Raw genomic sequence first — 23,458 nt, 5'->3', positions numbered from 1 at the left:
ATAAAATACAACTAAGTAAAAAGTCCTTAACAAGGTAAAACAATTTCATTTTTACAACTATGCATGTATTGCTACCGGCTCAGGTTTTATTGGTATTAGAAAATTAGAGATAGTTAATAAGTGGTCTAATCGCCGTTTAAGGATTGCATACAATCCTATATTCAAAGGTCAGATACAATATAATGTTTAAGGAATATCGGATCATATTACTTGCTAATTTAACAAAAATATGAATACACTTGTTGAAACTATATGAATTTACTCATCAAAGTAAAAAATAAAATTACACTTCTCTATTCGTTCTTTGAACTCAATGAATTAAATGAATAAAAATCAGGCAATAAAAAATAAACTTTCAGACAGTTCTTATGTTAAAGCCTTCAATACAAAAATTAATGCTTAATGGTTTAGGATACTTAATTTTTAATACAATGCAAAGTCTTCAATAAGAAGATACTGATTTGGGATCATTATATAAATAAATATTTGTACTTACTTGTGTAATGATCGTTAACGATGTCTAGATACAACTCCTCGTCATCGCTAGCTTGGCTGCACCTTTGTCTGTGGTGGCACAGCAGTGTCCGCTCTCTGTAGTGTCTGTCGGCGACGCTCAAGTAGAGGCGCTGAGGAACAGTCGCATGGAACTGGCAGTAGACCTACTACGTTCTATAGCTTCTAAGGATCCGACCCAGAACGTATTCCTCTCACCGTACAGCATTTTCTCGGCCTTCCAGCTATTACTTTTTGCAACCTCTGGCTGTTCTGAGGATACCTTAAGAAAATTTCTTCATATACCTCATAACCTGGTAAATTATTAATACATTTCCTCATTGTTCATACGAAAATGCGATGTTCCTTGATAAATAGAATTATTTATGAATTAAGGTTTATAGGTTTATACTTGCCATAATAATAAAAAGAGATATTACTGTGTTTTCTGTTAAAATATTAAGTTTAGTTTTTCTTTGTAAAAAATTTTTTGTGTAAAATTAGGAATTCATTACTGACAATATTTTATGTAAAAGCTGGATTATTATAATTAGCATTTATAAGTTTCAAAAACCTAAACTCTAAAATTGAATTGTAATATGCCGTTTTTTTTTCAGGTGCAAAAATATGACACAACTATACGAAAGTTCAATAAATATTTAGTAATTAATATACGAAGGTTTTTATTTGTATACTGAAAATTACAATTTTTTATTGCTCAACATTATACCCCACGTATAGTGACAAGTACAAATTTAATATATTAAAAAATATAACTCACTGTTCTGCTTATGATTTTTCCTTTATCTTTTTTTATTTTTTATTTTAAAATTGATTAAAATCTATACAAAGTGCAGGTATCTAGACCATGCTATGAATGATTATGTCAGGAGTACACAAATATCTACACAATAAATATAATCAATCTCAACCACTAACTGTAAATATAAAAGAAAAATTTTATAAATAAAAAATACATGATTTTTGGCACTAGATTAAGCTTTAAATTATTAACAATGTTTCAGATGTATATTGTGCAACTTTATAAACACCTATATAATTTTCAGACTAAAAATGATGTAGTTGGAATCTACGCTTTAGAAAGAGAACAGAATGAGCGGAACAGTAATACCACAAATGACTACGAACTCGAAAATGCCAATAAAATGTACGTACAGCAAGGCCTTGGCATAAGAGATTGCATAAAACATATCTTTTCAACTGAGTACTCTGTGGCAGACTTTAACAATGAGTTGGAGTATACGCGTAAAAATATAAATAAATGGATAGAAATGCAAACAAGAAACATGATTGTGGATTGTATACCAGAGAAATTTCTAGATAAGTCCACATCACTACTATTGGTAAGTTGTAGAGCTAAAGTTATCAATATTGTGTACTATTCTGAGAGCAAATATGTGCCTTTCTAACTTAATTTCACATTTAACTGCTGTTGGACTTTTCAAATTTTGTTTATTTGTACAATAAATAATATATTTTTTAATTTGTGAAGAATTGTAATACTAGGGTTCAATTAAAATTTTACAACAAGTTTTTAAACCATTCCCTTATTTAAACGGTTAAATGGTTTTAAGATTTTTCATTGCTAAACAATCTATTTTATTCTAAATATATAAATATTAAATGTTTAGCTAACTTTTACAAAATTGCGCATCATACTTGTTATCAATCATCTTTTCTAAAACGTAATACCTGATAATATCACTATAATATAACGGAATCACTATAAAGTTTTGCCATTTATTCCTAGCAGGAAATTATCGCTTTGAAGGCGGGAACTCTGTCATGTAACATTTAAAAGTATGGTCTTGAATTGGGTTATTGAAAAAAATGATTAAATTTTACTAAAAAATGTAAAAAGTTTTTATTTGGGATATTCAAAATATGATAGTACCCCTTTATATGCGCCGATCACTTCACGATAAAATATATCCAATAAAAGAGTGGTGACATGAATACACATACTTACACAGTACACTACGTTTAACGTAGTCATATTAGGAGTAAAAGTTAAATAATTTTTTGAATCACATTAATAGTATTTCTCCTTCCATCTGCCTCACAATGGAAGTGGAAGTCCAAAACAAGCTTCCCTTTTTGGATGTGTGTGTATTAAGAGATAGGGATGTCCTTAAGACAAATGTTTTTCGAAAGATAACACTGACAGAAAAATATTTAAATTATCAATCCAACCATCACAAATCTGTCAAAGAAGGAATAGCCTACTCGTTGTTTGATAGAGCAAAGAGCTTGTGCTCAGATAAAGATGGACTAAAAGAAGAATTTAAGAAAATTGAATCGGATCTAAGAAGCAATGGATACCCTCAATTAATAATAAATATGTGCAAAAGAACCAGAAGAATCATTCCTGAGTTAGAAAAACAGAATTTTGATAAATTTGCGTTTATGACAATCCCTTATGTGCCGGGATTATCGGAGAAAATTAGAGGAGTAGGTAGAAAGTACAACATTAGAACCGCGTTTAAAACACACAACACTCAGACATAGTCTCGTTAAAACTAAACCAAAAAATGCACACAGGATAAAAAAAATTGTGTTTAGAGTATAAAATTTAGTTGCAATAGGGAATACATAGGCGAGACAAAAAGACCACTAAACGTAAGGATAAAAGAGCACAAAGAAAACACGAGAAAGGGTCTCAGAGAAAAGTCAAAAATTGCACACCATTGTTGGTCCGAAGACCATCATATGAATTGGGATGAAGCCAAATAATACATCGGGAACCACATTTCTTCAAAAGGAAATTAATTGAGGCAACATACATTAAATTGGCAGACCAACCAATCAGTCAACCATCAGTCGAGATTAGGCCGCTTTGGTTGCCAATTTAAAAAAAATGAACTAAAGAGAAAACCAAAAGTATCCAACGGATCAGATATTTGTAATAAACCAATGCGGAGTCACAATATGGTTTTAAGAAGTTCATCTCGCATGAACCAATAATAACGAAAGGGCCCATTTCTGTCCCCCCTTCCTTTTTATTTCCGCCATCTTGTTTTAGTCTGCCGTCACTAATACCATTGGCTAGCCCCTTTGGTCAGTCGTAGGTGGTTAGTAGACGTATTGTGACCTGTATTCCGTAGTTCTGTTTTAATGATTAGTGTTTTGTACAGTTTTTATTAAGTGCATGTTTATAGAGTTAGTGAATATGACAAACAACATGTAGGTTGTGATACCTGATTAAGGCGTGCCACAACGCTTTGGTAAGATTTGTTTATTTTAACCTAGTTTGTAATTATGTATTAGGTTAGTTATTTACCTGAAGAAGAGATCAGATTGCAGATCTCGAAAAGTAGTGTTACTGATTTCTTGTTTCACTGAACAATGGCAAATGTCCGGAAAAATCCTGTTTCCTTCACAATTCTTCTATGGTCAAAAATAACCTTTAAACAAATAAGAGGAGTAAAATATTGAGACGATTAAAATAAATGTTCACATAGTTTTATACTCACCGATATTTTTCGGTTCATGTGGCTCTGATGTCCAAACAAAGAGCAAGGTTCGTTTTGTGCTTCTTTGTCAGCGACTTTTGTTCGAACTTTTTAGACATGACTTCAGGAGTCAAGGCTGTGATAGGAAAACGAATCAAACTCAAATTTCCCACTCTACTTTCAAAGTTACTACCTTCTTTTAAGGTGAATTTATTACAGTATCCATTTTTAAAGAAATTATACTACAGTAATGATTTGTGTGAATTGTTATAAGGTGAACGCCGTTTACTTCAAAGGATTATGGAAGTCGAGATTCAATAAAGATAAGACTTCCCCTGAAGATTTTTACATGGCTGATGGATCTAAAAGACAATCTGAAATGATGAACAAAAGGAGTAGTTTCAGAGCCGGTGAGTTGTATGGGTTCTAAGTACGCAGATCTATATCTGTTTCTAATTAGAGACGTGTGTGTAATACCGCTTATAATTTATTCTAAGAGATATTTATTTTGCCACATCCATCCTACCTGTATTGGTTCCATCTTAATCATTTCAGTACTCAATTCTTGTCCCTAATTTAGACCATGTATTCCCTAGTTATGATAAACGCATTACAAAGATACTCCTTTGCATCAACATTAGTCAATGCAATATGAAGGAATCTGTGAAACCGCCACCTTCAATGTAATTTTAACACTTTTGTTTACGTCAAGCAAGCTTTAACAACCAACAAGGTGCCCTTAATGCGAAGTATATACGTTAAAACCTGTTTTGAATATATATATATATATATATATATATATATATATATATATATATATATATATATATATATATTCCGCATCGTGATGAAAATTCAACTATGGCATTAGAAATATCCTAAAGCGAAAGTAAATAAAATAGCAGGAAGAAGACACTCTTTTACTGAAGTAACTAAAAATCTACATACGTTTATTGTTGTTTTACCGGGGGTTAGAACGAATCGTCAACTTTAATGGGACACTCTAAGTGAATTAACGACTAGAAATGAACACCTTTGGAAATTTCTTTTACCGAGATTACTATAAAAACTCAAGTATAGTACAGTAATATCTCCTAACTGGGTATATTACAAAGTTAAAAGTCAGGGTTTTGTGACCGTTATAGGTATTCCAGATCTATTTATTTGTATTTTCTTGACCTAAAAATTAAGGCAAACTTTGCTACGGTGTCATAAATATAATTAATTTGAACCAAGAAAGCTCCTACACGAGCAAAACATGTTATAATATTCACATTAAACTTTGATACACTGACTCCATTGTGTTACATTAAATGTACTTTTACCAAATAGTTCAAAGTATTTAATGTACAAAATTGAGTTTTAAACAGTGGGTAAGACCTAGTACCTAAGAAAGCAGCAATAAACTCACGTGTATATAATTATGTAGGTAAAATTCTAACACTTATCTTTAAAAAAAAACTAAAAATAATTATGAAATATAAAAATAAATGCATTTTTGGAACAAAAATAGTACATGATTATATTGGTTGTAACACTCTAAATATACATAAACAGTAGTTTTTTATAGATTGTAATATAGATCGTCCCTATTAATTTACCGAAATAAATAAAACATTTCAGAAACTATACACAACTAACTTCAGTAACTACACACAACACATAATATCTGATTTGTTGTATTTGTTTTAGTATTTTCTAGCAGTTATGGAATACATGGCTTGGAGCTGCCGTATGAGGGGGATGATATCAGCATGTTCATAATTTTGCCTGAACAATCTCATGCAACAGCATTACAAGATTTACTGAGGTCATTAACTTATGAACGACTAGAGATGATTCTAAATCAGATTTTACACAGTCCTATGAAAACAATGGATGTTATTATTCCGAAGTTTAAAACTGAGAATAAATATGATCTCTTACCGGTAAGTTTATTAATAAAGATATAGAAAGCGTTTGCTACTATAATAATCGTGGCCGATGTTAAACATTCGATAAATTTTGGACTTTCTCATGCATTTTTATTAATTTTCTACATTTAAAGTAGCTGTATGTAACTTTGCAATACATAATTACGCGGTTCTAGTAAGAGACCTATGGAAAGACCATCTAGACGTTATCACACAACGAATATATTTTACGTAGGCTTTCTACTGTATGAATTATTAAGGTTATTTTATAAATATAAAGATCTTTTGCAAATACTGATTATTAAAATCAACAAAAAGCTGTCTGACTACCAAAAGTGCATAAATAATTTTAAGTTATTATTAAAAAAAATACCAGAATCATATGTTACAAATAAAGCTATTGTTCACAGATTATTAATTATTTGGATCTTTATAGACATCAATCATCTTGTATTTTATGATTTGAAACCATATGTTTTTATTTAATAATAATACCAATTTCTTTTTTCAGATATTAAAGGATTTTGGAGCAGATGAGTTACTTGAGTTTGTCGACCTCAGTGACTTTGTTAAAACGTTTAAAGCGTTTAAATTGGATAAGGCAATCCACACCGCCAAAATTGTTGTAGATGAGCAAGGCACGGAGGCCGCGGCCGTTACAAAATTGTCATTCGTTTTGATGTCGTCGAGGTCGGAAAATTATCCAGTATTTCGAGCAAATAGGCCTTTTTTGTATTATATTTATAATACTGTAACAAGAACGCTCCTATTTTCTGGTGTGTTTAACTCTCCATAAATACGCTTGGTCGTAACACATTTTTTATATTAATGTTATTAATACTGAATGTTGTTAAAGTGTACGTGCTATATTTAGATTCATGAAAATGTTATTTGCTCTATAGATTATTGTAAATAATCTTTGTTGCACTCATCATTTCAATAAAACTTGAGGATGACCTAAATATCCAGTATAAATATATGTTATCTTCCCAAAATGCGTCACTAAAACTCTAAAAAGTAATATAAAAGTTATTTCAATATGCATACCTTTATTGTTTTGCAACCAACAGGAAGACCTTTTATAATTGGAGTAACATATTATTTTGATGTTATAAAAGATTATATCCTATATATAAATATATATATATATATATATATATATATATATATATATATATGTGTGTGTGTGTGTGTGTGTGTGTGTGTGTGTGTGTGTGTGTGTGTGTGTGTGTGTGTGTGTGTGTGTGTGTGTGTGTGTGTGTGTGTGTGTGAGTGTGTGTGTGTGTGTGTGTGTGTGTGTGTGTGTGTGTGTGTGTGTGTGTGTGTGTGTGTGTGTGTGTGTGCATACACGGTGTTTGAAAAGTCTGGGTACGGCTTAATATTTTGCCAACCGTAGAAAATAACATCTATAAACATTTCACAGTGTCATATGGCTATGTAAAATATTTTTCCTTGCTATTACCATGACATGCCAACCATGGGGGACGGCCCATAGAGGAAAACATGGAAATCTTAAATTAAAGCATGGGTCGAGTGATACCTCATTTGAAAAAGCTCACTTAGTAGAGTTAAATGCCGCAAACTGCATCTCAAAAGGTTTATCCAATCAGAAATGGCGGGTTGTTTTAGGTACACATTGTGAAGTACATTATGCGATGGCCATTTCTGAATGGATCGTCGTATTCTGATGCGGTAGGCGGCGTTTCACAATACTAACTAATGTGTTTTCACTGAATTTTTTAATTAGCAAATTATTTCATACATTTATAACACAATAAATAAAACTAAAATTAATTCGTCATCTTTATGTTTATGAATTAACATAGTTACCCACTACCAATGCTATTTTATTCACTATGCGAAAATACAATCTTAGAAGAAAGTTCTTACTTATTAATAATTTGCAACAAACCTTTTATTTAAAATAAATGTTCAAATTGTCTCCCATTGCAGTTTGACAGTGAGCTAGCCGGTTGAAGTAGCCATCCATAACATTGCGTAGTATTTCAGACGGTATTTTGCCGCTTCTTGTAATATTCTTTGTCTTAAGTCATTTATGTCATAAGGCTTGGTTTGATAAACATTATTTTTTAAATATCCCCAACAGAAGCAATCTAAAGGTGACAGGTCTGGTGATCTAGCAGGCCATCCTATTTTCTCTCTCTGACCTATCCACCGTTCTGCAAATATTTGGTAGAAAAGATCAGTACGTTTATCGCATAATGAGGGGGCGCTCCATCATGTTGGAACCAAACCGAATCAAAATTGAATCTCAATTTTCGGATAGCTGGAATGATTATGTCAACCAACAAGTTGCGGTAAGTATCCTCATTTAGATTTTCATCGATAATAAAAGGACTTTTTGTGGATGTTGGGTGTGAGCTTCTATCATCCATTGAGGGTTTGTATCTGACCAGTCCTGACAGTTATTTCGGTTGAGATCTCCATTTAACAAAAAACTTCCTTCGTCTGAAAAAACAAATGTTGTTAACAAAATTCTGGTCTGTATCTAACTTTTGCATCATTGTATCGCAGTATTCGATACGTCTATCTAAATCGTCCTCGGATAGTTAATGTACAATATGTACCTTGTAAGAGTGGTAATTTAGCACAATTTCTTAACGACCCTCAATTACTCATTTCTTTAAAATGTTCATGCATATATCTAAATATAAAGTTGCTTTTCTAGATGTAGATGTCTTTCTTGAAACTAAATTACACATTAAAGAGACTATAGTCAATAGTCAAGTATTTATTGCGGAGACAAATAGTACATTTGTATAGCAAACGTCAAGTATCTAATAATTTTGACACACATGCTACATCGAACTCTCATTCATACATACATTTTGACACTCACTCTGCTCCATTCATCGCCAATTTTTTACCCACCTCAATTCGAGAGCAAGTCTTCTGATTGTGTGGTCTCCCAGTTATATGCCATAAACTCGTTCACGCTATAAAAAGCGTTGGACACTAAACAGCGTTTCAAACGAGTTTTAAATTTTTTATGCGTAGGTGAATTTTTAATTTCATCTGGCAAGCTGTTGATGAGATGAACTCCTGCCTGTGAGGGCAAACGTTCATGAACCACCGTCCTGTGTCTCCTGGTTCGGTAGTTTTCTTTGCCTCTTGTCTCGTACGAGTGAACATCCCGTCCGTTGGTCAAGGAGCATTTGAGCATACAATATGACGTTGTTTCTAAAATGTTGAGACTTGGCAGAGTCAACAGTTGCAATCTTTTGAAAACTGGCCTGCACGACTCTCTTAATTTTAATTTTGCAATGATGCGTATCGCTCTTGAACGCTCTTAAAAATTGGTTACTTGCACATACAACCCACAGCACTAGTCCATAGGTGAGATGTGGATAGATCAAGCCATAATAAGCCGTCTTCTTAACCTGAATAGGGCAGTATTTATCTAGAGACCTCAGCACATAAATGCCTGAGCCTAATTTGGAGCAAACGTAATCGATATGAAAATTCCATGTCAAACCTTGATCAAGGTAAATTCCAAGGAATTTCGAGGATCAGACCTCTTCTAACATGGCCTCATCCAACACGATGGCCGGGCCATATTCGCAGTCTGTCGAGCGCAAAGAAAAAATTTATAACATTGGATTTTGAAGAATTTGTTTTTAGATTGAGGCTATGAAAATGTTGCACACAACTGTTTACTGCAACAAAGGTGTTTTGTTCTAAAAATGATTTTGTTGTTTCATTAAAACAGAAAGTCGTATAATCCGCATACTGCACGATTCTTCCGTGTGGTAGTGATGATTCTATGTCATTGACGTAGAGCAGGAAAAGAATAGGGCTAAGAATTGATCCTTGAGGGACTCCATAAATAATTTTCATTGAATTAGAAACATGGTTTGAAATTTGGACAACTTGAGATCTGTGGCTTAAAAATGAACTAAGTCACAAGAGAGGCACGCCTCGAATGACATGGGACCCCAATTTGTCAAACAGCGTAATATGGTCAACACAATCGAACGCTTTAGATAGATCGAGAAACACACTTAACGTGTGATTTCGACTCTCTAGCCCCTCTACAATCGTCTCAACAAGACTCACAATTGCGTCTATCGTTGATTTGCCTTTTCTGAATCCAAATTGTTTCATTTGAGAGCTGATTGTATTTGTTAAGAAACTGAAGCATTCGTAATAAAAAAAGCTTTTCGAATATTTTGCTTATTACAGGCAAAATCGAGACAGGCCGATAACTATTGATGAGTGTGGGATCGTCTTTTTTGAAAATAGGGATTACTTTTGTGACTTTTAGGAGCGAGGGGAAAACTCATGTGCGAAATGACAGATTAACTAATACAGTCAAAGGCCTCACAATATGCTTAGAGCATTGCTTGATGAGCCACATTGACATTAAATTAGTATCATTGGACTTTTTCGATGGAAGCTGCTGAATAATTCTATCCACCTCTTCCTCAACGACAGGTGTCAAGACCATTGAGGTTACTGGACTTTGTCTTTGAATGGGTTTTACTTGATGTGATGACGGACGAGGGCCCTACTCACACTCACAGGCTACATTTGCAAAAAATGTGTTAAATTCATTTGCCACCTCAATCTCATCATGCACAATTCGATCCCCAATTTTAATTTGGACTTTTTTCGAATCTTTGACTTTATTGTTAATAATGCTCCAAATGGTTTTTGAAATTTTTTTGGAAGACTTTATCGAATTTAATGTATCATATGATTTTGCAGCTTGAATAACTTTTCTATAAATCTTCTTATAGTTCCGGAAAAAAAACTTTAAAGTTATTGTCTTTTGTGTTTCTGTTAATTTCGGAGAAAAATTTAAGTTTTCCTCTCGAAATCAGGATGCCTTTGGTAATCCAATTATTTTTCATGTTTTTATGACAAACTTTGACAGTTTTTTAGAGCAGCAGAAATTAAGATGAAAATTAAGACAATTGTCGAAAATTTTTAATAGCTGCTCTACAGATTGATAAGAATTTAAAAATTCCCACTTTTTTTGCAAGTGAAGCATTGAGGATGGCGATATTTTCTGGCCTTGTGTCTCTTACTGTTTTAACAATTTTAGGCTCGCGTTTGAATTTCTTCCCGCTGATTATAGCTTCTTGACCATAATGGTCTGAAATCGCTGTATTAACAACAGACACTGCGACATTGGGAAGGTTGGAAATGATATTATCGATAGCCGATTGTGACGTTGCTGTTATTCTTGTGGGGGTTTTTATTAATAATTCAAGGTCAAAAGACCTTAGCAAGTCGGCTAGACGTTTGGTGGATTGGTGGTTGTTGTCCAAAGCGTTAATATTGAAATCGCCCATCAGGACGAAGTCAAGGTCATGGTGAGTCAGGTCCATCAACAAGGATTCTAATTTTGAAAAGAATATGTCTTCGTTTCCACTGGGAGACCTAGACTAGACTAATACACCTGACCTAGACTAATACTATGGATAAAAAACATTTTTCCAGCTGCCACCCAATATACGAATAAATAAATATTTAATTCTAAAAACATTGTCAGTCAGAGCAAAGAAACAATGCAGTAGATAAACTGAATTTTTCAACTACATTGACTAAATTGAGTAAAACCTTCAAAGATTTAGAGTACCCTGAGAAAATTGTCAAAAATCAAGTTCAAAAACAAAAAGGTCCAAAAAATTCGTATGATTATTCAAAAGAAACTAAATTTATTACTTTTAATTCTTACCTGGTCTAAAAGAATAATTGTATTATAAAAATTTAGTTTATTTATTTAAAGTTTCTCTGACACTTCAAAATTTATTTCAAAAGCACCAAGAGTAATTTTTCCTCAGAATTTCAAAAATAAGCCGGTTAACACACGAGTTCCAAAATCTATCATCTATATATATTCCATTTTGTTGATGGTAAAGATCCGTGTAAAAAACCACGATGTGGTACATATAAAAGTGTGAGTTCTTCAAAAAAATTCATTAGCAGTTATACTGGAATGACCTATCCTATAATTGGCAACATCGACTATAATTCTAAAAATATAATATACCAAACTAATGGCAAGTTTCGCTCCAAACAGTATATTGGCCAAACTTCTAACCATTTCATAATTCGTGTGACAGGGCATAGGCGATATTTTCCATAAAGATAAAGACAAACGATTGGCAAGGCTTTGTCTAGAACACAAAAAAAAAAAAAAAAAAAAACAAAATTGAGGAGTGTTTTAAATTAAAAGGAATACACCTAATACCACCATGCACTAATGAAAATTACAACAGATTACAATTAAAGCACATGGAATGGAACTAGATCTTAAAATCATGTCGAAGACACAAAAATCCATTAGGTGTAAATTTAAGATAACGTTTAAAATAATTTGTTTTTATTACAAATTAAAAAAAATTAAAATTTTTATTTCATCCTTTATAAAAATAAAATATTTCAACAGGATTAGTTTGTAAAAATTTCACGTTAGCTGGATTGGTGCTCCATATGTTAGTTTAGTTATATAAACCCATATGTAACAGATACGGCCATATACAATATAATTGAATCGAAAAAATTAAGGGCTATGTGGTGTAATGGTAGCACATTCACCCGGCAAAGTAAGATATCTGGGTTCGAGTCTCGTCAAAGCAAGTACTTTTTGTGATTCAATGTTTATTGAAAAAATTAATAAGACCTTTGCCATTTATACAAATTTAATTAATGTAAACAAAAGTCGGTTGGTCTTCCGATCATTATGTTAGTTGAGTTATTTAAACCCATATATGACAGATACGGCCAAATATAATATAAATGAATTGTAATAAGTAAGTAAGCATAAGTAAGTATAAAGTAAACAAACAGAATAAAAGCATGTAGGATGTTAATTAACTGAGAATACTATAGGACAATTTATAACTTAAGAAAGTAACACAATTGGCCTAATGAAATGAGCGATATTGCGCGCAACGTTGCATCGTCAACCAAACATTTTAGAAAAATTATTGGTGCTCCTGTTTTTTATTCTTTACTGTAGTTATTGCAATAATATTCGTTTTAAAATATATAAAAACAATCTCTTTTAAGCATTTAAAATTAATTAAGACATAATGTTATTCGTAAAAACTACAATTTTATTAACATATATACAGATTAAACTAAACTCTGAAAATACATAAAGTAAATTTACATTTAATTTCAAATATTTAAGAAAGAATTTGGATTTACTATTAGTACTTTAAGTGAATCAGGAGCAAAATAAATGAAGTCTCTAGGAAACTGAAGTGTTTCCAAATTATTCCCAGGAGTGTGAGATTAAGACAGAAGTTTGGAGGAAATACCCACTTAAGATGGTTTATTAGCCAATCAAACTTTGTGACTTAATTTATACATCAAAATTCAAAAACTATTAGCTAGTTGAGTGTTTATAACATTAATTGCACAAACCTAACTGAGGAAATAAAGGCTAAATTAACAGTAATTTAGTTTCCGTGACTTTAGTTGCCTTGGAACTTGGAATACATTTATCCGAACCTTTTCTCTAAATCAAGGGCATTGCTGGACACATTCAATGATGATGGAGAAAAGAAAAAGTTACAAGGTCTGAAGAAGAAAAGATTTTACAGAAATCGTCCTTTGTACTGTACTGGAAGTATATTATTTGTGTACTTAGATAAAATTGTGAGTTACGGATAAATGGTTCTAAAGTCTGAAGGAAACCATGTTGACCCTTAACATAGAAGAATTTTAGACCAGAATTCAAGTATATTGGATATATGGCTTATAGCAGAGGGTGGAATATATCCGGATAAGGTCGATGCAACTGTGAAAATACCAATCCCAAAGAATTCAAAAGAAGTGAGCAAATTTACGTGAACAGCAAGTTGGTACCGTCGTGTTAGTCCGAACTCTTTGACCAGAGTGTATCCTCGTACTAACATGTAAGAGGTAAGAAATATTTCTAGAAAATAGAATCTCAAGAAAAATGTTTAGAAATCTTTTTACTAATATGTTAAGAAAAGATAACAAATGTATATAGACAGTAGAGTCACAAGACGGATTTGAGTAAATCAGTTGCCTCATACAATCTGCATTATTCCATTGCCCAGATTTTAAAAACCCTTTCTCAATACCTTAGGATGTATCTAGAGTGGATTTGTGTGCAGTCTTTAGTCAAGAAACAGATAAAGGAGAAGTGATTGTAGCGTGTAAAATTTGGACTCTAACAAGAAGCGAACAGAAATATTCGGGGCAGATAGGGAATGTTTGGCTGTAATATGGCCTATAAATAGATTTCATCCCTGTATTAAGCCAGCAAGGTTAACAGATCATTATTGTTTGCTTCTATCTGAAAGTCCTTTAGAGACTTCATTTAATATGGAAATATGAGTCCAACCCTATAACTTTAAATAAGTACACCGAAAGGGGAAGGAACATATTGCATTGACATTTTGTCCAAACTATGTCATGGAGATAATAAGGTGGGCACTGTTTGTCAAATACATAATAGGAGACATTAGAGATAATTGGTGCAAAAAAAGAGTTTGCAAGAGAATCGACATAAATACCTACTATGAAGAGTATACGATAGCCAAAACCTATAGAAACTAGAGATATACAATAATGATTCAAAGAATGGAGAAGCATGTTTGGAGAGAACCAGAGAACCCATGAGAACCCAGAGGGTTCTATCTGGGTTTTTTTTGAATTTTTGATGTTATCAGCACATTGCATGTTATTGCACATTATCTAATAGTTAGCAGTGCATTTTATTACAAATCATGTATATCTTGGAAATTATAAGTAGGGTAATTTAGTTCTATGTGGAAAAAGCCTTCAGCACTGAGAACCATATGGTTCTATCTGACGCTTACTTAGTTGGACAGCAGCTGATGTTGTTACTGTTGCTATATTCACACAGCAAGGTATTTTGAGATTATGTTTCATATTATTTGACTCATAAGTGACCTATTACAGTTATTTAGTGCACTATAAAGTGAAATGGAGTATTCAGAAACTGAATATGATTCAGAAGACAGTAGTGGGTCTAAATATTTGCTTGGGTCAGAATTAGAAAATTAGTCCGAAGAGCTAACCCCTATGAAAAAAGAAAGTTGACCAGAAAAAGGAAGAGCAATCCTGAAAAATTGGAAGAAGAGTATTTGTAAAATCAAACGCCAACATGGGAGAGGAATACATAATCACTACAGGTAAAACAATTCCAAGTAAATTCAATTGAGCATAAGGACTGCAGATGCAAATACAAATGTTTTTTCTAAAATATCAAAGGATGATAGGGATGCTATAATGATAAGTTACTACACCCATGATGAGAAATGGGAAAAAGCACTTCTTAATACAAAACTCCCAATGTAGTTCCACTCAAAACATAGCTACAAATTCAACATGGAAAAAGAATGCATTTAGTTATTTTTTTGTTTTTAAATAATGAAAAGACAAGAGTGTGCAAAAGTTTTTTTTTAACTTTGGGTATAAGCTAAAGACAGTCTACAATGTGCATTTCAAGAAAGACAAGATGTCAAACACATCAAAAACGTGATGAAAGAGGTAAAAAGACTAAGGACAGAATCAAACAGTGTGACAAAGATGTGATTAGAAAACATATAGAATTTTTCCCTTAGTGTTGAGTCACACTACTGCAGGGCATCAACTAAAAAGGAATATCTATGTGGTACTCTTAATTTATCTAAATTGTTCCAACTCTATGTGCAAAATTGCGAAGAGAACAGCTTAGTGCCCTTAAAGGAATCTACGTATAGAATGATTTTTTAATTACGAGTACAACATAGACTTTCTTGCTCCAAAAATCTGACAGGTGTGATCTGTGCGAAGAATTTGCAATGGCGAAAAAGAAAAAACAGATTGACGACAGAGGTTAACAAAAAGTATGAAACGCACATTGTTGAAAAAAAAACATCATGCGGCAAGAAAGAAAGTTAGACAAAGAGAGGAAAAACCTGCAATTTACTTTTGACCTTCAAAACGTCATCTTTTTGCCTTGAGCCAATGTTAGCTGTTTTTTCTATAAACGTAAGCTTAATACTTACAATCTAACAGCCCATGTGTCAGATGGTACTAATAAGCATGAGTTTTGTGCAATATGGCATGAGGGTTTGTGTGGTCCGTGCGGGAAATAATATCGCTAGCGCAGTGGTTAAAACTTTGCAGAAAATAAGTCCTCTTTATCCAGGAGCAAAAGACATTATCTATTGGAGTGATAGTTGTGTGCCACAAAACCGAAACTCATTAATTTCTTCTGCTGTAGCATCTTTCCTTCAAGATAACGACAGAATTCAGTCCATCATTTTGAAATATTCTACACCTGGCCACTCCTGCATTCAGGAGGTAGACAATATACACTCAATTATAGAAAAGGTTTTAGCTTTATCCGAAGTTTGGTCACCCCTATCTCTACTGAGAGTTCTTCTGTCAGCAAACAAAAGAAACCCATATCATGTCGTACAGACGATGAAAAACGACTTTTTTGATTTTGAAACAGTGGCCAAAAGCATGGATTACAAAACTGTTCCATACACTAAAGTAACTCAGCTTAAATTTAATAAAAATTACTTATTTCATGTCTTTTTTAAGTTGAGCCATAGTGAAAAATAAATGGAATCACGCCGCAATCCTTAAAAATGAAACCAACAATATGTGTGATCCCACGGGTTTCCGCACCCAGTGGTAACAAATACCAGGCCTTCTGTGTCAACTAATAAGGTTAGTGACTTAAAAAGCATGTACAAGTGGATGCCTTCTGTCGATGTTGAATACTACAATGCGTTTTTTAAACAGAAACTATAGAGAACTCAAGAGAGAATAATATTATACAAAGCCATAAGGTTTCTATTTAAGTATAAACATTTTTAAGAACACAAATATATACAAACTGTTTTGTAATTTTTGTATAAATAAATTATATTTGTGCTAAGTATGAGTTTATATGCCTATTCCATCCAGTTATAACCAGATAATATTTAATTTGTATGGGGTAGAAAGAGGATGCAACATTAAAAAGAGTCTCCTGAACATTTTTCAAATACTCAGATAGAACCCTCTGGTTCTCACATCACGAAGTGGGAACCTAAATAAGTGGCAGGTTGAAGTTGCTTTAAAAAATCCGTTATGCTACAACAGCGGGACACCTAAGAGTCTACAAGACCTTTAAGAGAATGTAGAGTCCCTTCTAATGGCCAAGAATGAGCGATATGGTGTGCTGTACTTATAGGATATTTCCAAGATCAATGAAAGGACATCAGGATTTTTTGTTTTTTTACAGAAACATTTCCCAAGTCCATTCTTGTATTTCCTACAAGAGCCATATCAATATATTGGTCTTAAACTGTTTAACTCACTACTTAATATTATCAGTGAGATTAAAATTTTAATTTATGCTGTTGTGAGATTAGGAAAATATTGTAAACAAATTATGATATTAGGTTCTTCTTCAATATTTATACGCAAACTGCTTGTAATGTTATTGTGTTACTCCTTATTTTATTAAGACTAAAGTACAACCCCACGTAGATATTTTGGATGCAAAGATGAGTTGTAAATCTATACGATAGTAATTTTTCGTTTGCATAATTTATGTTATCTAATTCCTGTGATATCAGAATATTTTTATTTTGATCTTTGCTACTGTTATTGTTAATTTACCTTGTTAAGTTATTATAAATCTGTACAAAGTAAGCTAATATTAGTGTGGTTGTAAGTAAAGTTATCATTATTGATTAAATGCAGAAAGTATATACATTCTGTAATCTGTATAACCAACTTCGAACAAAAAGCGTCTTCTTCCATTTTTTAAATAATTTACTTCTTCATATTTCCAGCTTTATTGTAGCGGTCGCATAGTTGACCTAGGCATTATTCGTTGTAAAAAAATTCTACTTCGATATAAAGCGATTAATTCCAGGTTAATTTTTTATGTCCTTCCAGTCTAATATAAATTAAAAATTAAAATTTGTTAAATATTTTAGATTTTTTTTTACGACAAAATAGAGTTCAAACATACTTATTACTCCAATAAGAGGCTATTAATTAATAATTAATAACTTTTTCAAATACGCTATTTTGAGAACTGCTCATTTTATTCTTTATGTTTATAGAGAACAATGTCTAAGAGATTTAGTTACAAGTTATATCTATGTAACAATTAAGATGAGCCGGGCTGAGACCATCTTAGATAACAACTAGGTCAAACACAACACAGTTAGTAACGATTGCAATCACAGTAGGGTGTCAGCTAGTGTTCGCTAAATTGGATTAATCTGCAGTAATTAATTACTAAACTATTTACTATAGCAGTCTATCGAAGCAGACTTGAGTTATAATTGGATACAAGTATCCAATCCAGGAACAAAGTATGTCGAATGAAAACTGTATCTCAATACCATTAATAGCATTTCACTTTGTTCATTCAGTTGTAAAAATAGATTGCAGTCTTAAATTCTAAACGGTGTTATTAAAATTTTAATCTGTTAGCTTATCTCCAATTTTTACTCGTTTAAATTTACAGAATAGGTAGCAGGTGTAACATATTCAATTTATAAGATTTTTTTATAAATACAGAGCCCAAACACACTTCGATTGTGAAATGGACAGGATTTTGGAGTATTTAAACAAAGTATATATTTGGGACAGATATATTATATCATCCATGAACACTGAATAGCAGAATGGGCTTTGTTAACGATTGCTACACTTAGATGGCTATCAAATGCTACGTAAATGTTACGTAATGCTCAAAACCCATTCACTCTTCTAAGATTAACTCTTCCAGTTGAACCTCCTCTGGCTACAGGAAATACAAAATCTGTTATATCTTTATATTATATAAAATTTCTTCATTGAGAGTGTGGTAGATGTGGCTTGTTGTTGACCTTTGATACATTAGAATAGCACGTCTCGTATACACATGGTATTTACTAACGTTTCCTTTACAGTATCTAAATATTAGAAGCTTTAAAAAAGGAAGAACACTTTCTGCATTCCTATTAATAATATTGTTATTTGCTATGCATCATTGCATAAATGAGCATCAGCCTTTAAAAATCACATTGCATATCTGTAAAATTGGCAACAGTTTCTTCCGTTCTAGAGACAACAAGTATGTAGACAACATATCTTCACAACGTAGCAGGTTTCACTGAGTTTGCCTGCTAAGTTTTAGATCTAAAGCCCATTTCATTTTTGAGCTCCTGGTTACAGACACACAGGAAGATAACCACGCAGAAAATAAATTTGTAAATTTAAATCTTATCAGCGTTATAAATAATAAGCTTCAATGAGTCAGATTCTATTTTCTCCGGTTATCCTTTCCTAGTTCTTTTATTGACAGTTCACTTACATCTTAGTGCAGAGCCTGGTATCTGACGCTGTCACAAACTTGACTCCTCATCTGATGAGATGTAACGAATAATTTGGTGTTACAACTCTTTTACATAGTTTTAACAATTTTTTCACCTAATGAGACAATAAGAATAACATTTCACTTCAATGAATATGTTAAACAAAGATATTATGTTCTACTGCCGTAACCACAAATAGCAACTTGCAACCCATTTTAGTTAATCATTTATAATGCATGATAATATGTAATAAATAAATTTAGTTATTTAATTATACATTAAAAATTATACTAAATTACAGATATTTAGTTTATATTAATTTAATCAAATAACATTGTTTTATATTATAAAATAAACATAAAATATGAAAAAAAAACTAAATATGTCAAAATATTCTGTATATATTATGTATTAAATTGTAAAACATCGCAGATCATTGAGGAAAACGCCAGTTTATGTTGACCCGTATGACCCAAGAGACAATGATATGACACACTCTGTCTGAATAAATATTTGCGTTGTCTTTCTTCATAAAATATGGTAGCTTCACGTAAAATATTCTTGTTTTATACTTTATATACATAATATGATTGATATAAACGATAAACAATACCTATTTTTAAGAAATGGCACTTATTATAAGACCATATATTTCTAACGTCGAAGTGCAAGTCAAATATGTTTCATAGTCAGGTTTAATTATTATTATTGTTATAATATGTTCTAAGATTGTTTTTGTTGTTGTTGTTTTTTCTGTTTTTGTTCTCTTAGGGCAAGAAGCTTATAAATTTCACTTAGTCCTGGAAAAACCTTTGCGCTGCATCCGGAGTGACAGGATATTCATTCAAGGTTAGGAAGTAAGGGCTGGCTCCTATCGAGATCCATGAGGAAGAATAAGGGCACAACAACTCAAAGTTACGTATCCCGGAAGAAGGTGAGGAGAGCTCTAGACCAGCCTCTCCAGTTAAAGTAGGCGGGGGGTGGCACACCCATGTTGAGGCTAGCAAGAACCTCTGAGGTTAGGGAACAAACCGCACCACCTCCAACAGTCATCTCCCAAAGTAGACTATACCTATCAAAATGTCCATGAACCCCAGAATCTCGACATTTGCGGTTAGTGATGTGCCGCTCCTGGACATCCATAAGGTTGCCCAGAATGAAGTGACACATCGATTTTTGCTGTGCCCAGTGGTGGGTTCAACTGGAAGGTATAAATCAGCCAGAAGTGATGCCTGATGGGGTTTTTCTAAGTTTGTTACTGAACATTGTCAGGAGTTTCATTATAAAGCAAAGTGCGGTAGCTAATTTAGATTTAGCAGTATGACTAAAATAACTAGACATAACGTACATATAATTCATTCTAATGACTTTAATAGCAACAAATCCACTGAAGAGTACCAATACGTTATATAATCTGCCCGGATACCTACTGGCTTTTCATACAAAGTTCTAATAATTTGAAGTTTTTAATAGTGAATTAAAAAGAGTAATTATCTTTATTTATTAAAAACTCTACAACAACTGAAGTGAAAACCCAAACGTAATTAATAGCTATAACACTAAATAGACTCTCAGTTAACGTGTATTACATCGGTGTTACTGTACAGAAGAAATAACAATATGAAATGAAATTCATTTATCCCCTCTTCAACATCTGTTTGCATTCCAAAACGAGAAAAAACCATTAGTTTTATATAGTTATAGTTACAACGTACTTACCACTCATAATTTATGTTAAAGACTGTTTATGTGTAAAAAGTTTTTTTCTATAAGGACGTTGACGTTTTATAGAACGCATACGGCATTAATTGATTTTCATTTATATAAAAGAAAAAAAATATTATTTAAGAAATCAAGTAGAATGAATACACTTACGTCAATAATGAACGTCTCTGAGTAGGCAATCAAAGTCTATGTCTCATTGAAATCCTAGGATTTCTTGCAGGAAGATACACATAGGGGAATAATAAACAAAATTCACTTTTAAATCCTATCAACGAGACAACTGAGAACTTGATTCAGCTTACTGATAGATAATTGTCAATGGCGTTCAATCAAATCCGGTGGTAAACCATACGCCATCATAGACCTAAATCTTTTTGAAGTGGAAATAAAGGTTTTTGCAATCCCTGATGACATATTATTCTAGACATTTGTACGGATAAATGGTATAAAAACTTACGTATTATTTGATTTTCTCATTCATATCATGACTAGCCATAAGGAGTGTGTAAAAATGAATCCTAGCGATCAGCCAAATTAATGCTATGAAATATAATCCACAATCAGAAAAGTACGAAGGTTACACCTTGTATTGTAACAGTATTCATTCAGGGAAAATATTTATTTTATTTCCACTTTATTCTTGATAAATCTTGTAAACAAATAGACAAAACAGTAATCATGCACTATAAGAAAATAACATAAAATTAGGTTTAGGTAAATCAAATATTTGAACATGCACTATCAGAGAAAACGTTATTTTCTATGTATAAATGTAGTTTTATGCAAATCTATCCATGAATCCTTCTAAATATATCTTTCCACATGATATGTAAATGTTATTTTTTGGTATGTTACATTTTACAGTAAAATTCTAGTAATAAAATTTAACGTGAGCCTAGGAAGAGTACTACAACGCAGGAGAACGTTAAAATCAAAACTTGTCACGGTCTTCTAACAGTGATACACCATTCTATTACTTTTATTTTAACTCACTGAATAAAAATTTCACATGATAAAATCATATAAGATCGTAGGTAATTTGTTTACATCGTTATTTCTTGTACTAATTTCTCATTGCCAAATTATTTATTTATTATGTTTAAAATTATTGCGTTTTAAATTGTATTTAAAAAATCTTTCATTGAATAAGCCAAAGAAATCATGTATTCACAAATAAGAATTATAACATTTTTTTATCAAATTAAAGCTAATAGCCACAGAACGAATTAACAGACTAGTGAATTTGTTTCCCATATTTTTCTCAATTAGGTAAATGTTTTCAAAATATCTGTTTAATTTTTTATGTAAAAAGTGTAGTTTCTATTTTATGACAGAAAGAAATAATATTTTCAGGAAATTTATATTATGAGTTAATTGAGCTTATTCTCTAAATTGATCATTTTCGACACACTTAGCTGAGGTAACAGGTATTACTTAATATATCCTGTTTAAAAAAAAATTAAAGTTGCTAACACAGATAAAATACTAAAATATCCGTTCAGGCCACGTTGAAGTAAACTATATTTAGTTAAAAATTATAATAAATCCTGTTAGGCAAGTGTACCACTTCATAATGTGTTTTTACAGTCAGCGTAGCAAAGTTTTATGCATTTAATAATTATTATTATTTTAATGAATCGCAGTTGTAATTTTCTTTAAATAATTTGGATATACATTTTAAGATATAGTCTAATTAAATTACATTCTTATTATTAGGGCGTATCAGCTTTTATGTTGTTGAAAATTACTGCCACAGTGTATATTTGATACGAAAGATAACATGTTGAAGAATGTTTCTTTCCAAAATGTCACCACATGTCACTGATGGACACTTTCTCGATCCTTTTGCGGCCAGGGTTATATGATTCGTTATATGTTATAACTGTATGCCAATTTCATTAGTAGGATATTGCACCCTGTAGATATTCAAATGAGTAAATATTGAAATGTTTATGTTATTGTCTCTTTTATACCCAAATCCTGTTTTTGGTCTATAAATATCATTACTACAGTCTTCACTGATGTATGTTTCCAGTGTAATAATTTGAGTTATTAGGGATATGCTGCCTATGCTGGTTTCATTACTATCATCTACGTTTTCCGGCTGAAACAGTGTTGAAACATTCTAGAGGTATTTTAGTTATGTAATGGAAAGGTATCCCCAGCCAAAAAATGATAATATGATTAGCTTTTGGTTTAAAACGCTTTAACTGAAGATTGCTGACTACAGAAAGGCTGAAATAATTTAATAACTCAATAAAAATGTGAACATAATATTTCAATTTAATTAATATTCTAAAACTTGGATGATAGTATTTGTAATTATTTTCCTACAAATAAAATTATAATAACAAATAGTATACATTTTGAAATAGAATCATAAAATTTGTGTAATATACTCCGTGCCACTCTGAAAGAATCTAAGCAGTTTGTGAAAATATTTCAACGTTTATTAGGGTAAGTTATTGTTATGTTAAAATCCTCGTAGTTACTATTATGTATGAACATAGTAAGTATAATATAATGT

At 32.0% G+C, this 23,458-nt stretch overlaps 2 protein-coding genes across 2 annotated transcripts in view; one reads left to right on the top strand and one right to left on the bottom strand.

Annotated features, from left to right (window-relative positions):
• The window catches only part of LOC124368257 (serpin B3-like), a 255,044-nt gene that overhangs the window by 87,546 nt on the left and 144,040 nt on the right, over positions 1-23,458 (bottom strand). The window lies entirely within an intron of this gene.
• On the top strand, positions 407-6,779 carry LOC124367725 (serine protease inhibitor 88Ea-like). Its single transcript, XM_046824803.1, has 5 exons — positions 407-809; positions 1,560-1,856; positions 4,240-4,375; positions 5,658-5,893; positions 6,390-6,779. Exons 1-5 carry the CDS (start codon positions 642-644, stop codon positions 6,672-6,674), a joined length of 1,122 nt encoding a protein of 373 aa, XP_046680759.1. The 5' UTR covers positions 407-641; the 3' UTR covers positions 6,675-6,779.

This window comes from Homalodisca vitripennis, chromosome 8 (genome assembly GCF_021130785.1).
Source record: "Homalodisca vitripennis isolate AUS2020 chromosome 8, UT_GWSS_2.1, whole genome shotgun sequence".
In the NCBI taxonomy this organism is placed as follows: domain Eukaryota; kingdom Metazoa; phylum Arthropoda; class Insecta; order Hemiptera; family Cicadellidae; genus Homalodisca; species Homalodisca vitripennis.
The sequence above is the reverse complement of the archived record's forward strand: the minus strand, read 5'-3'. Positions and strand labels throughout refer to the sequence as shown.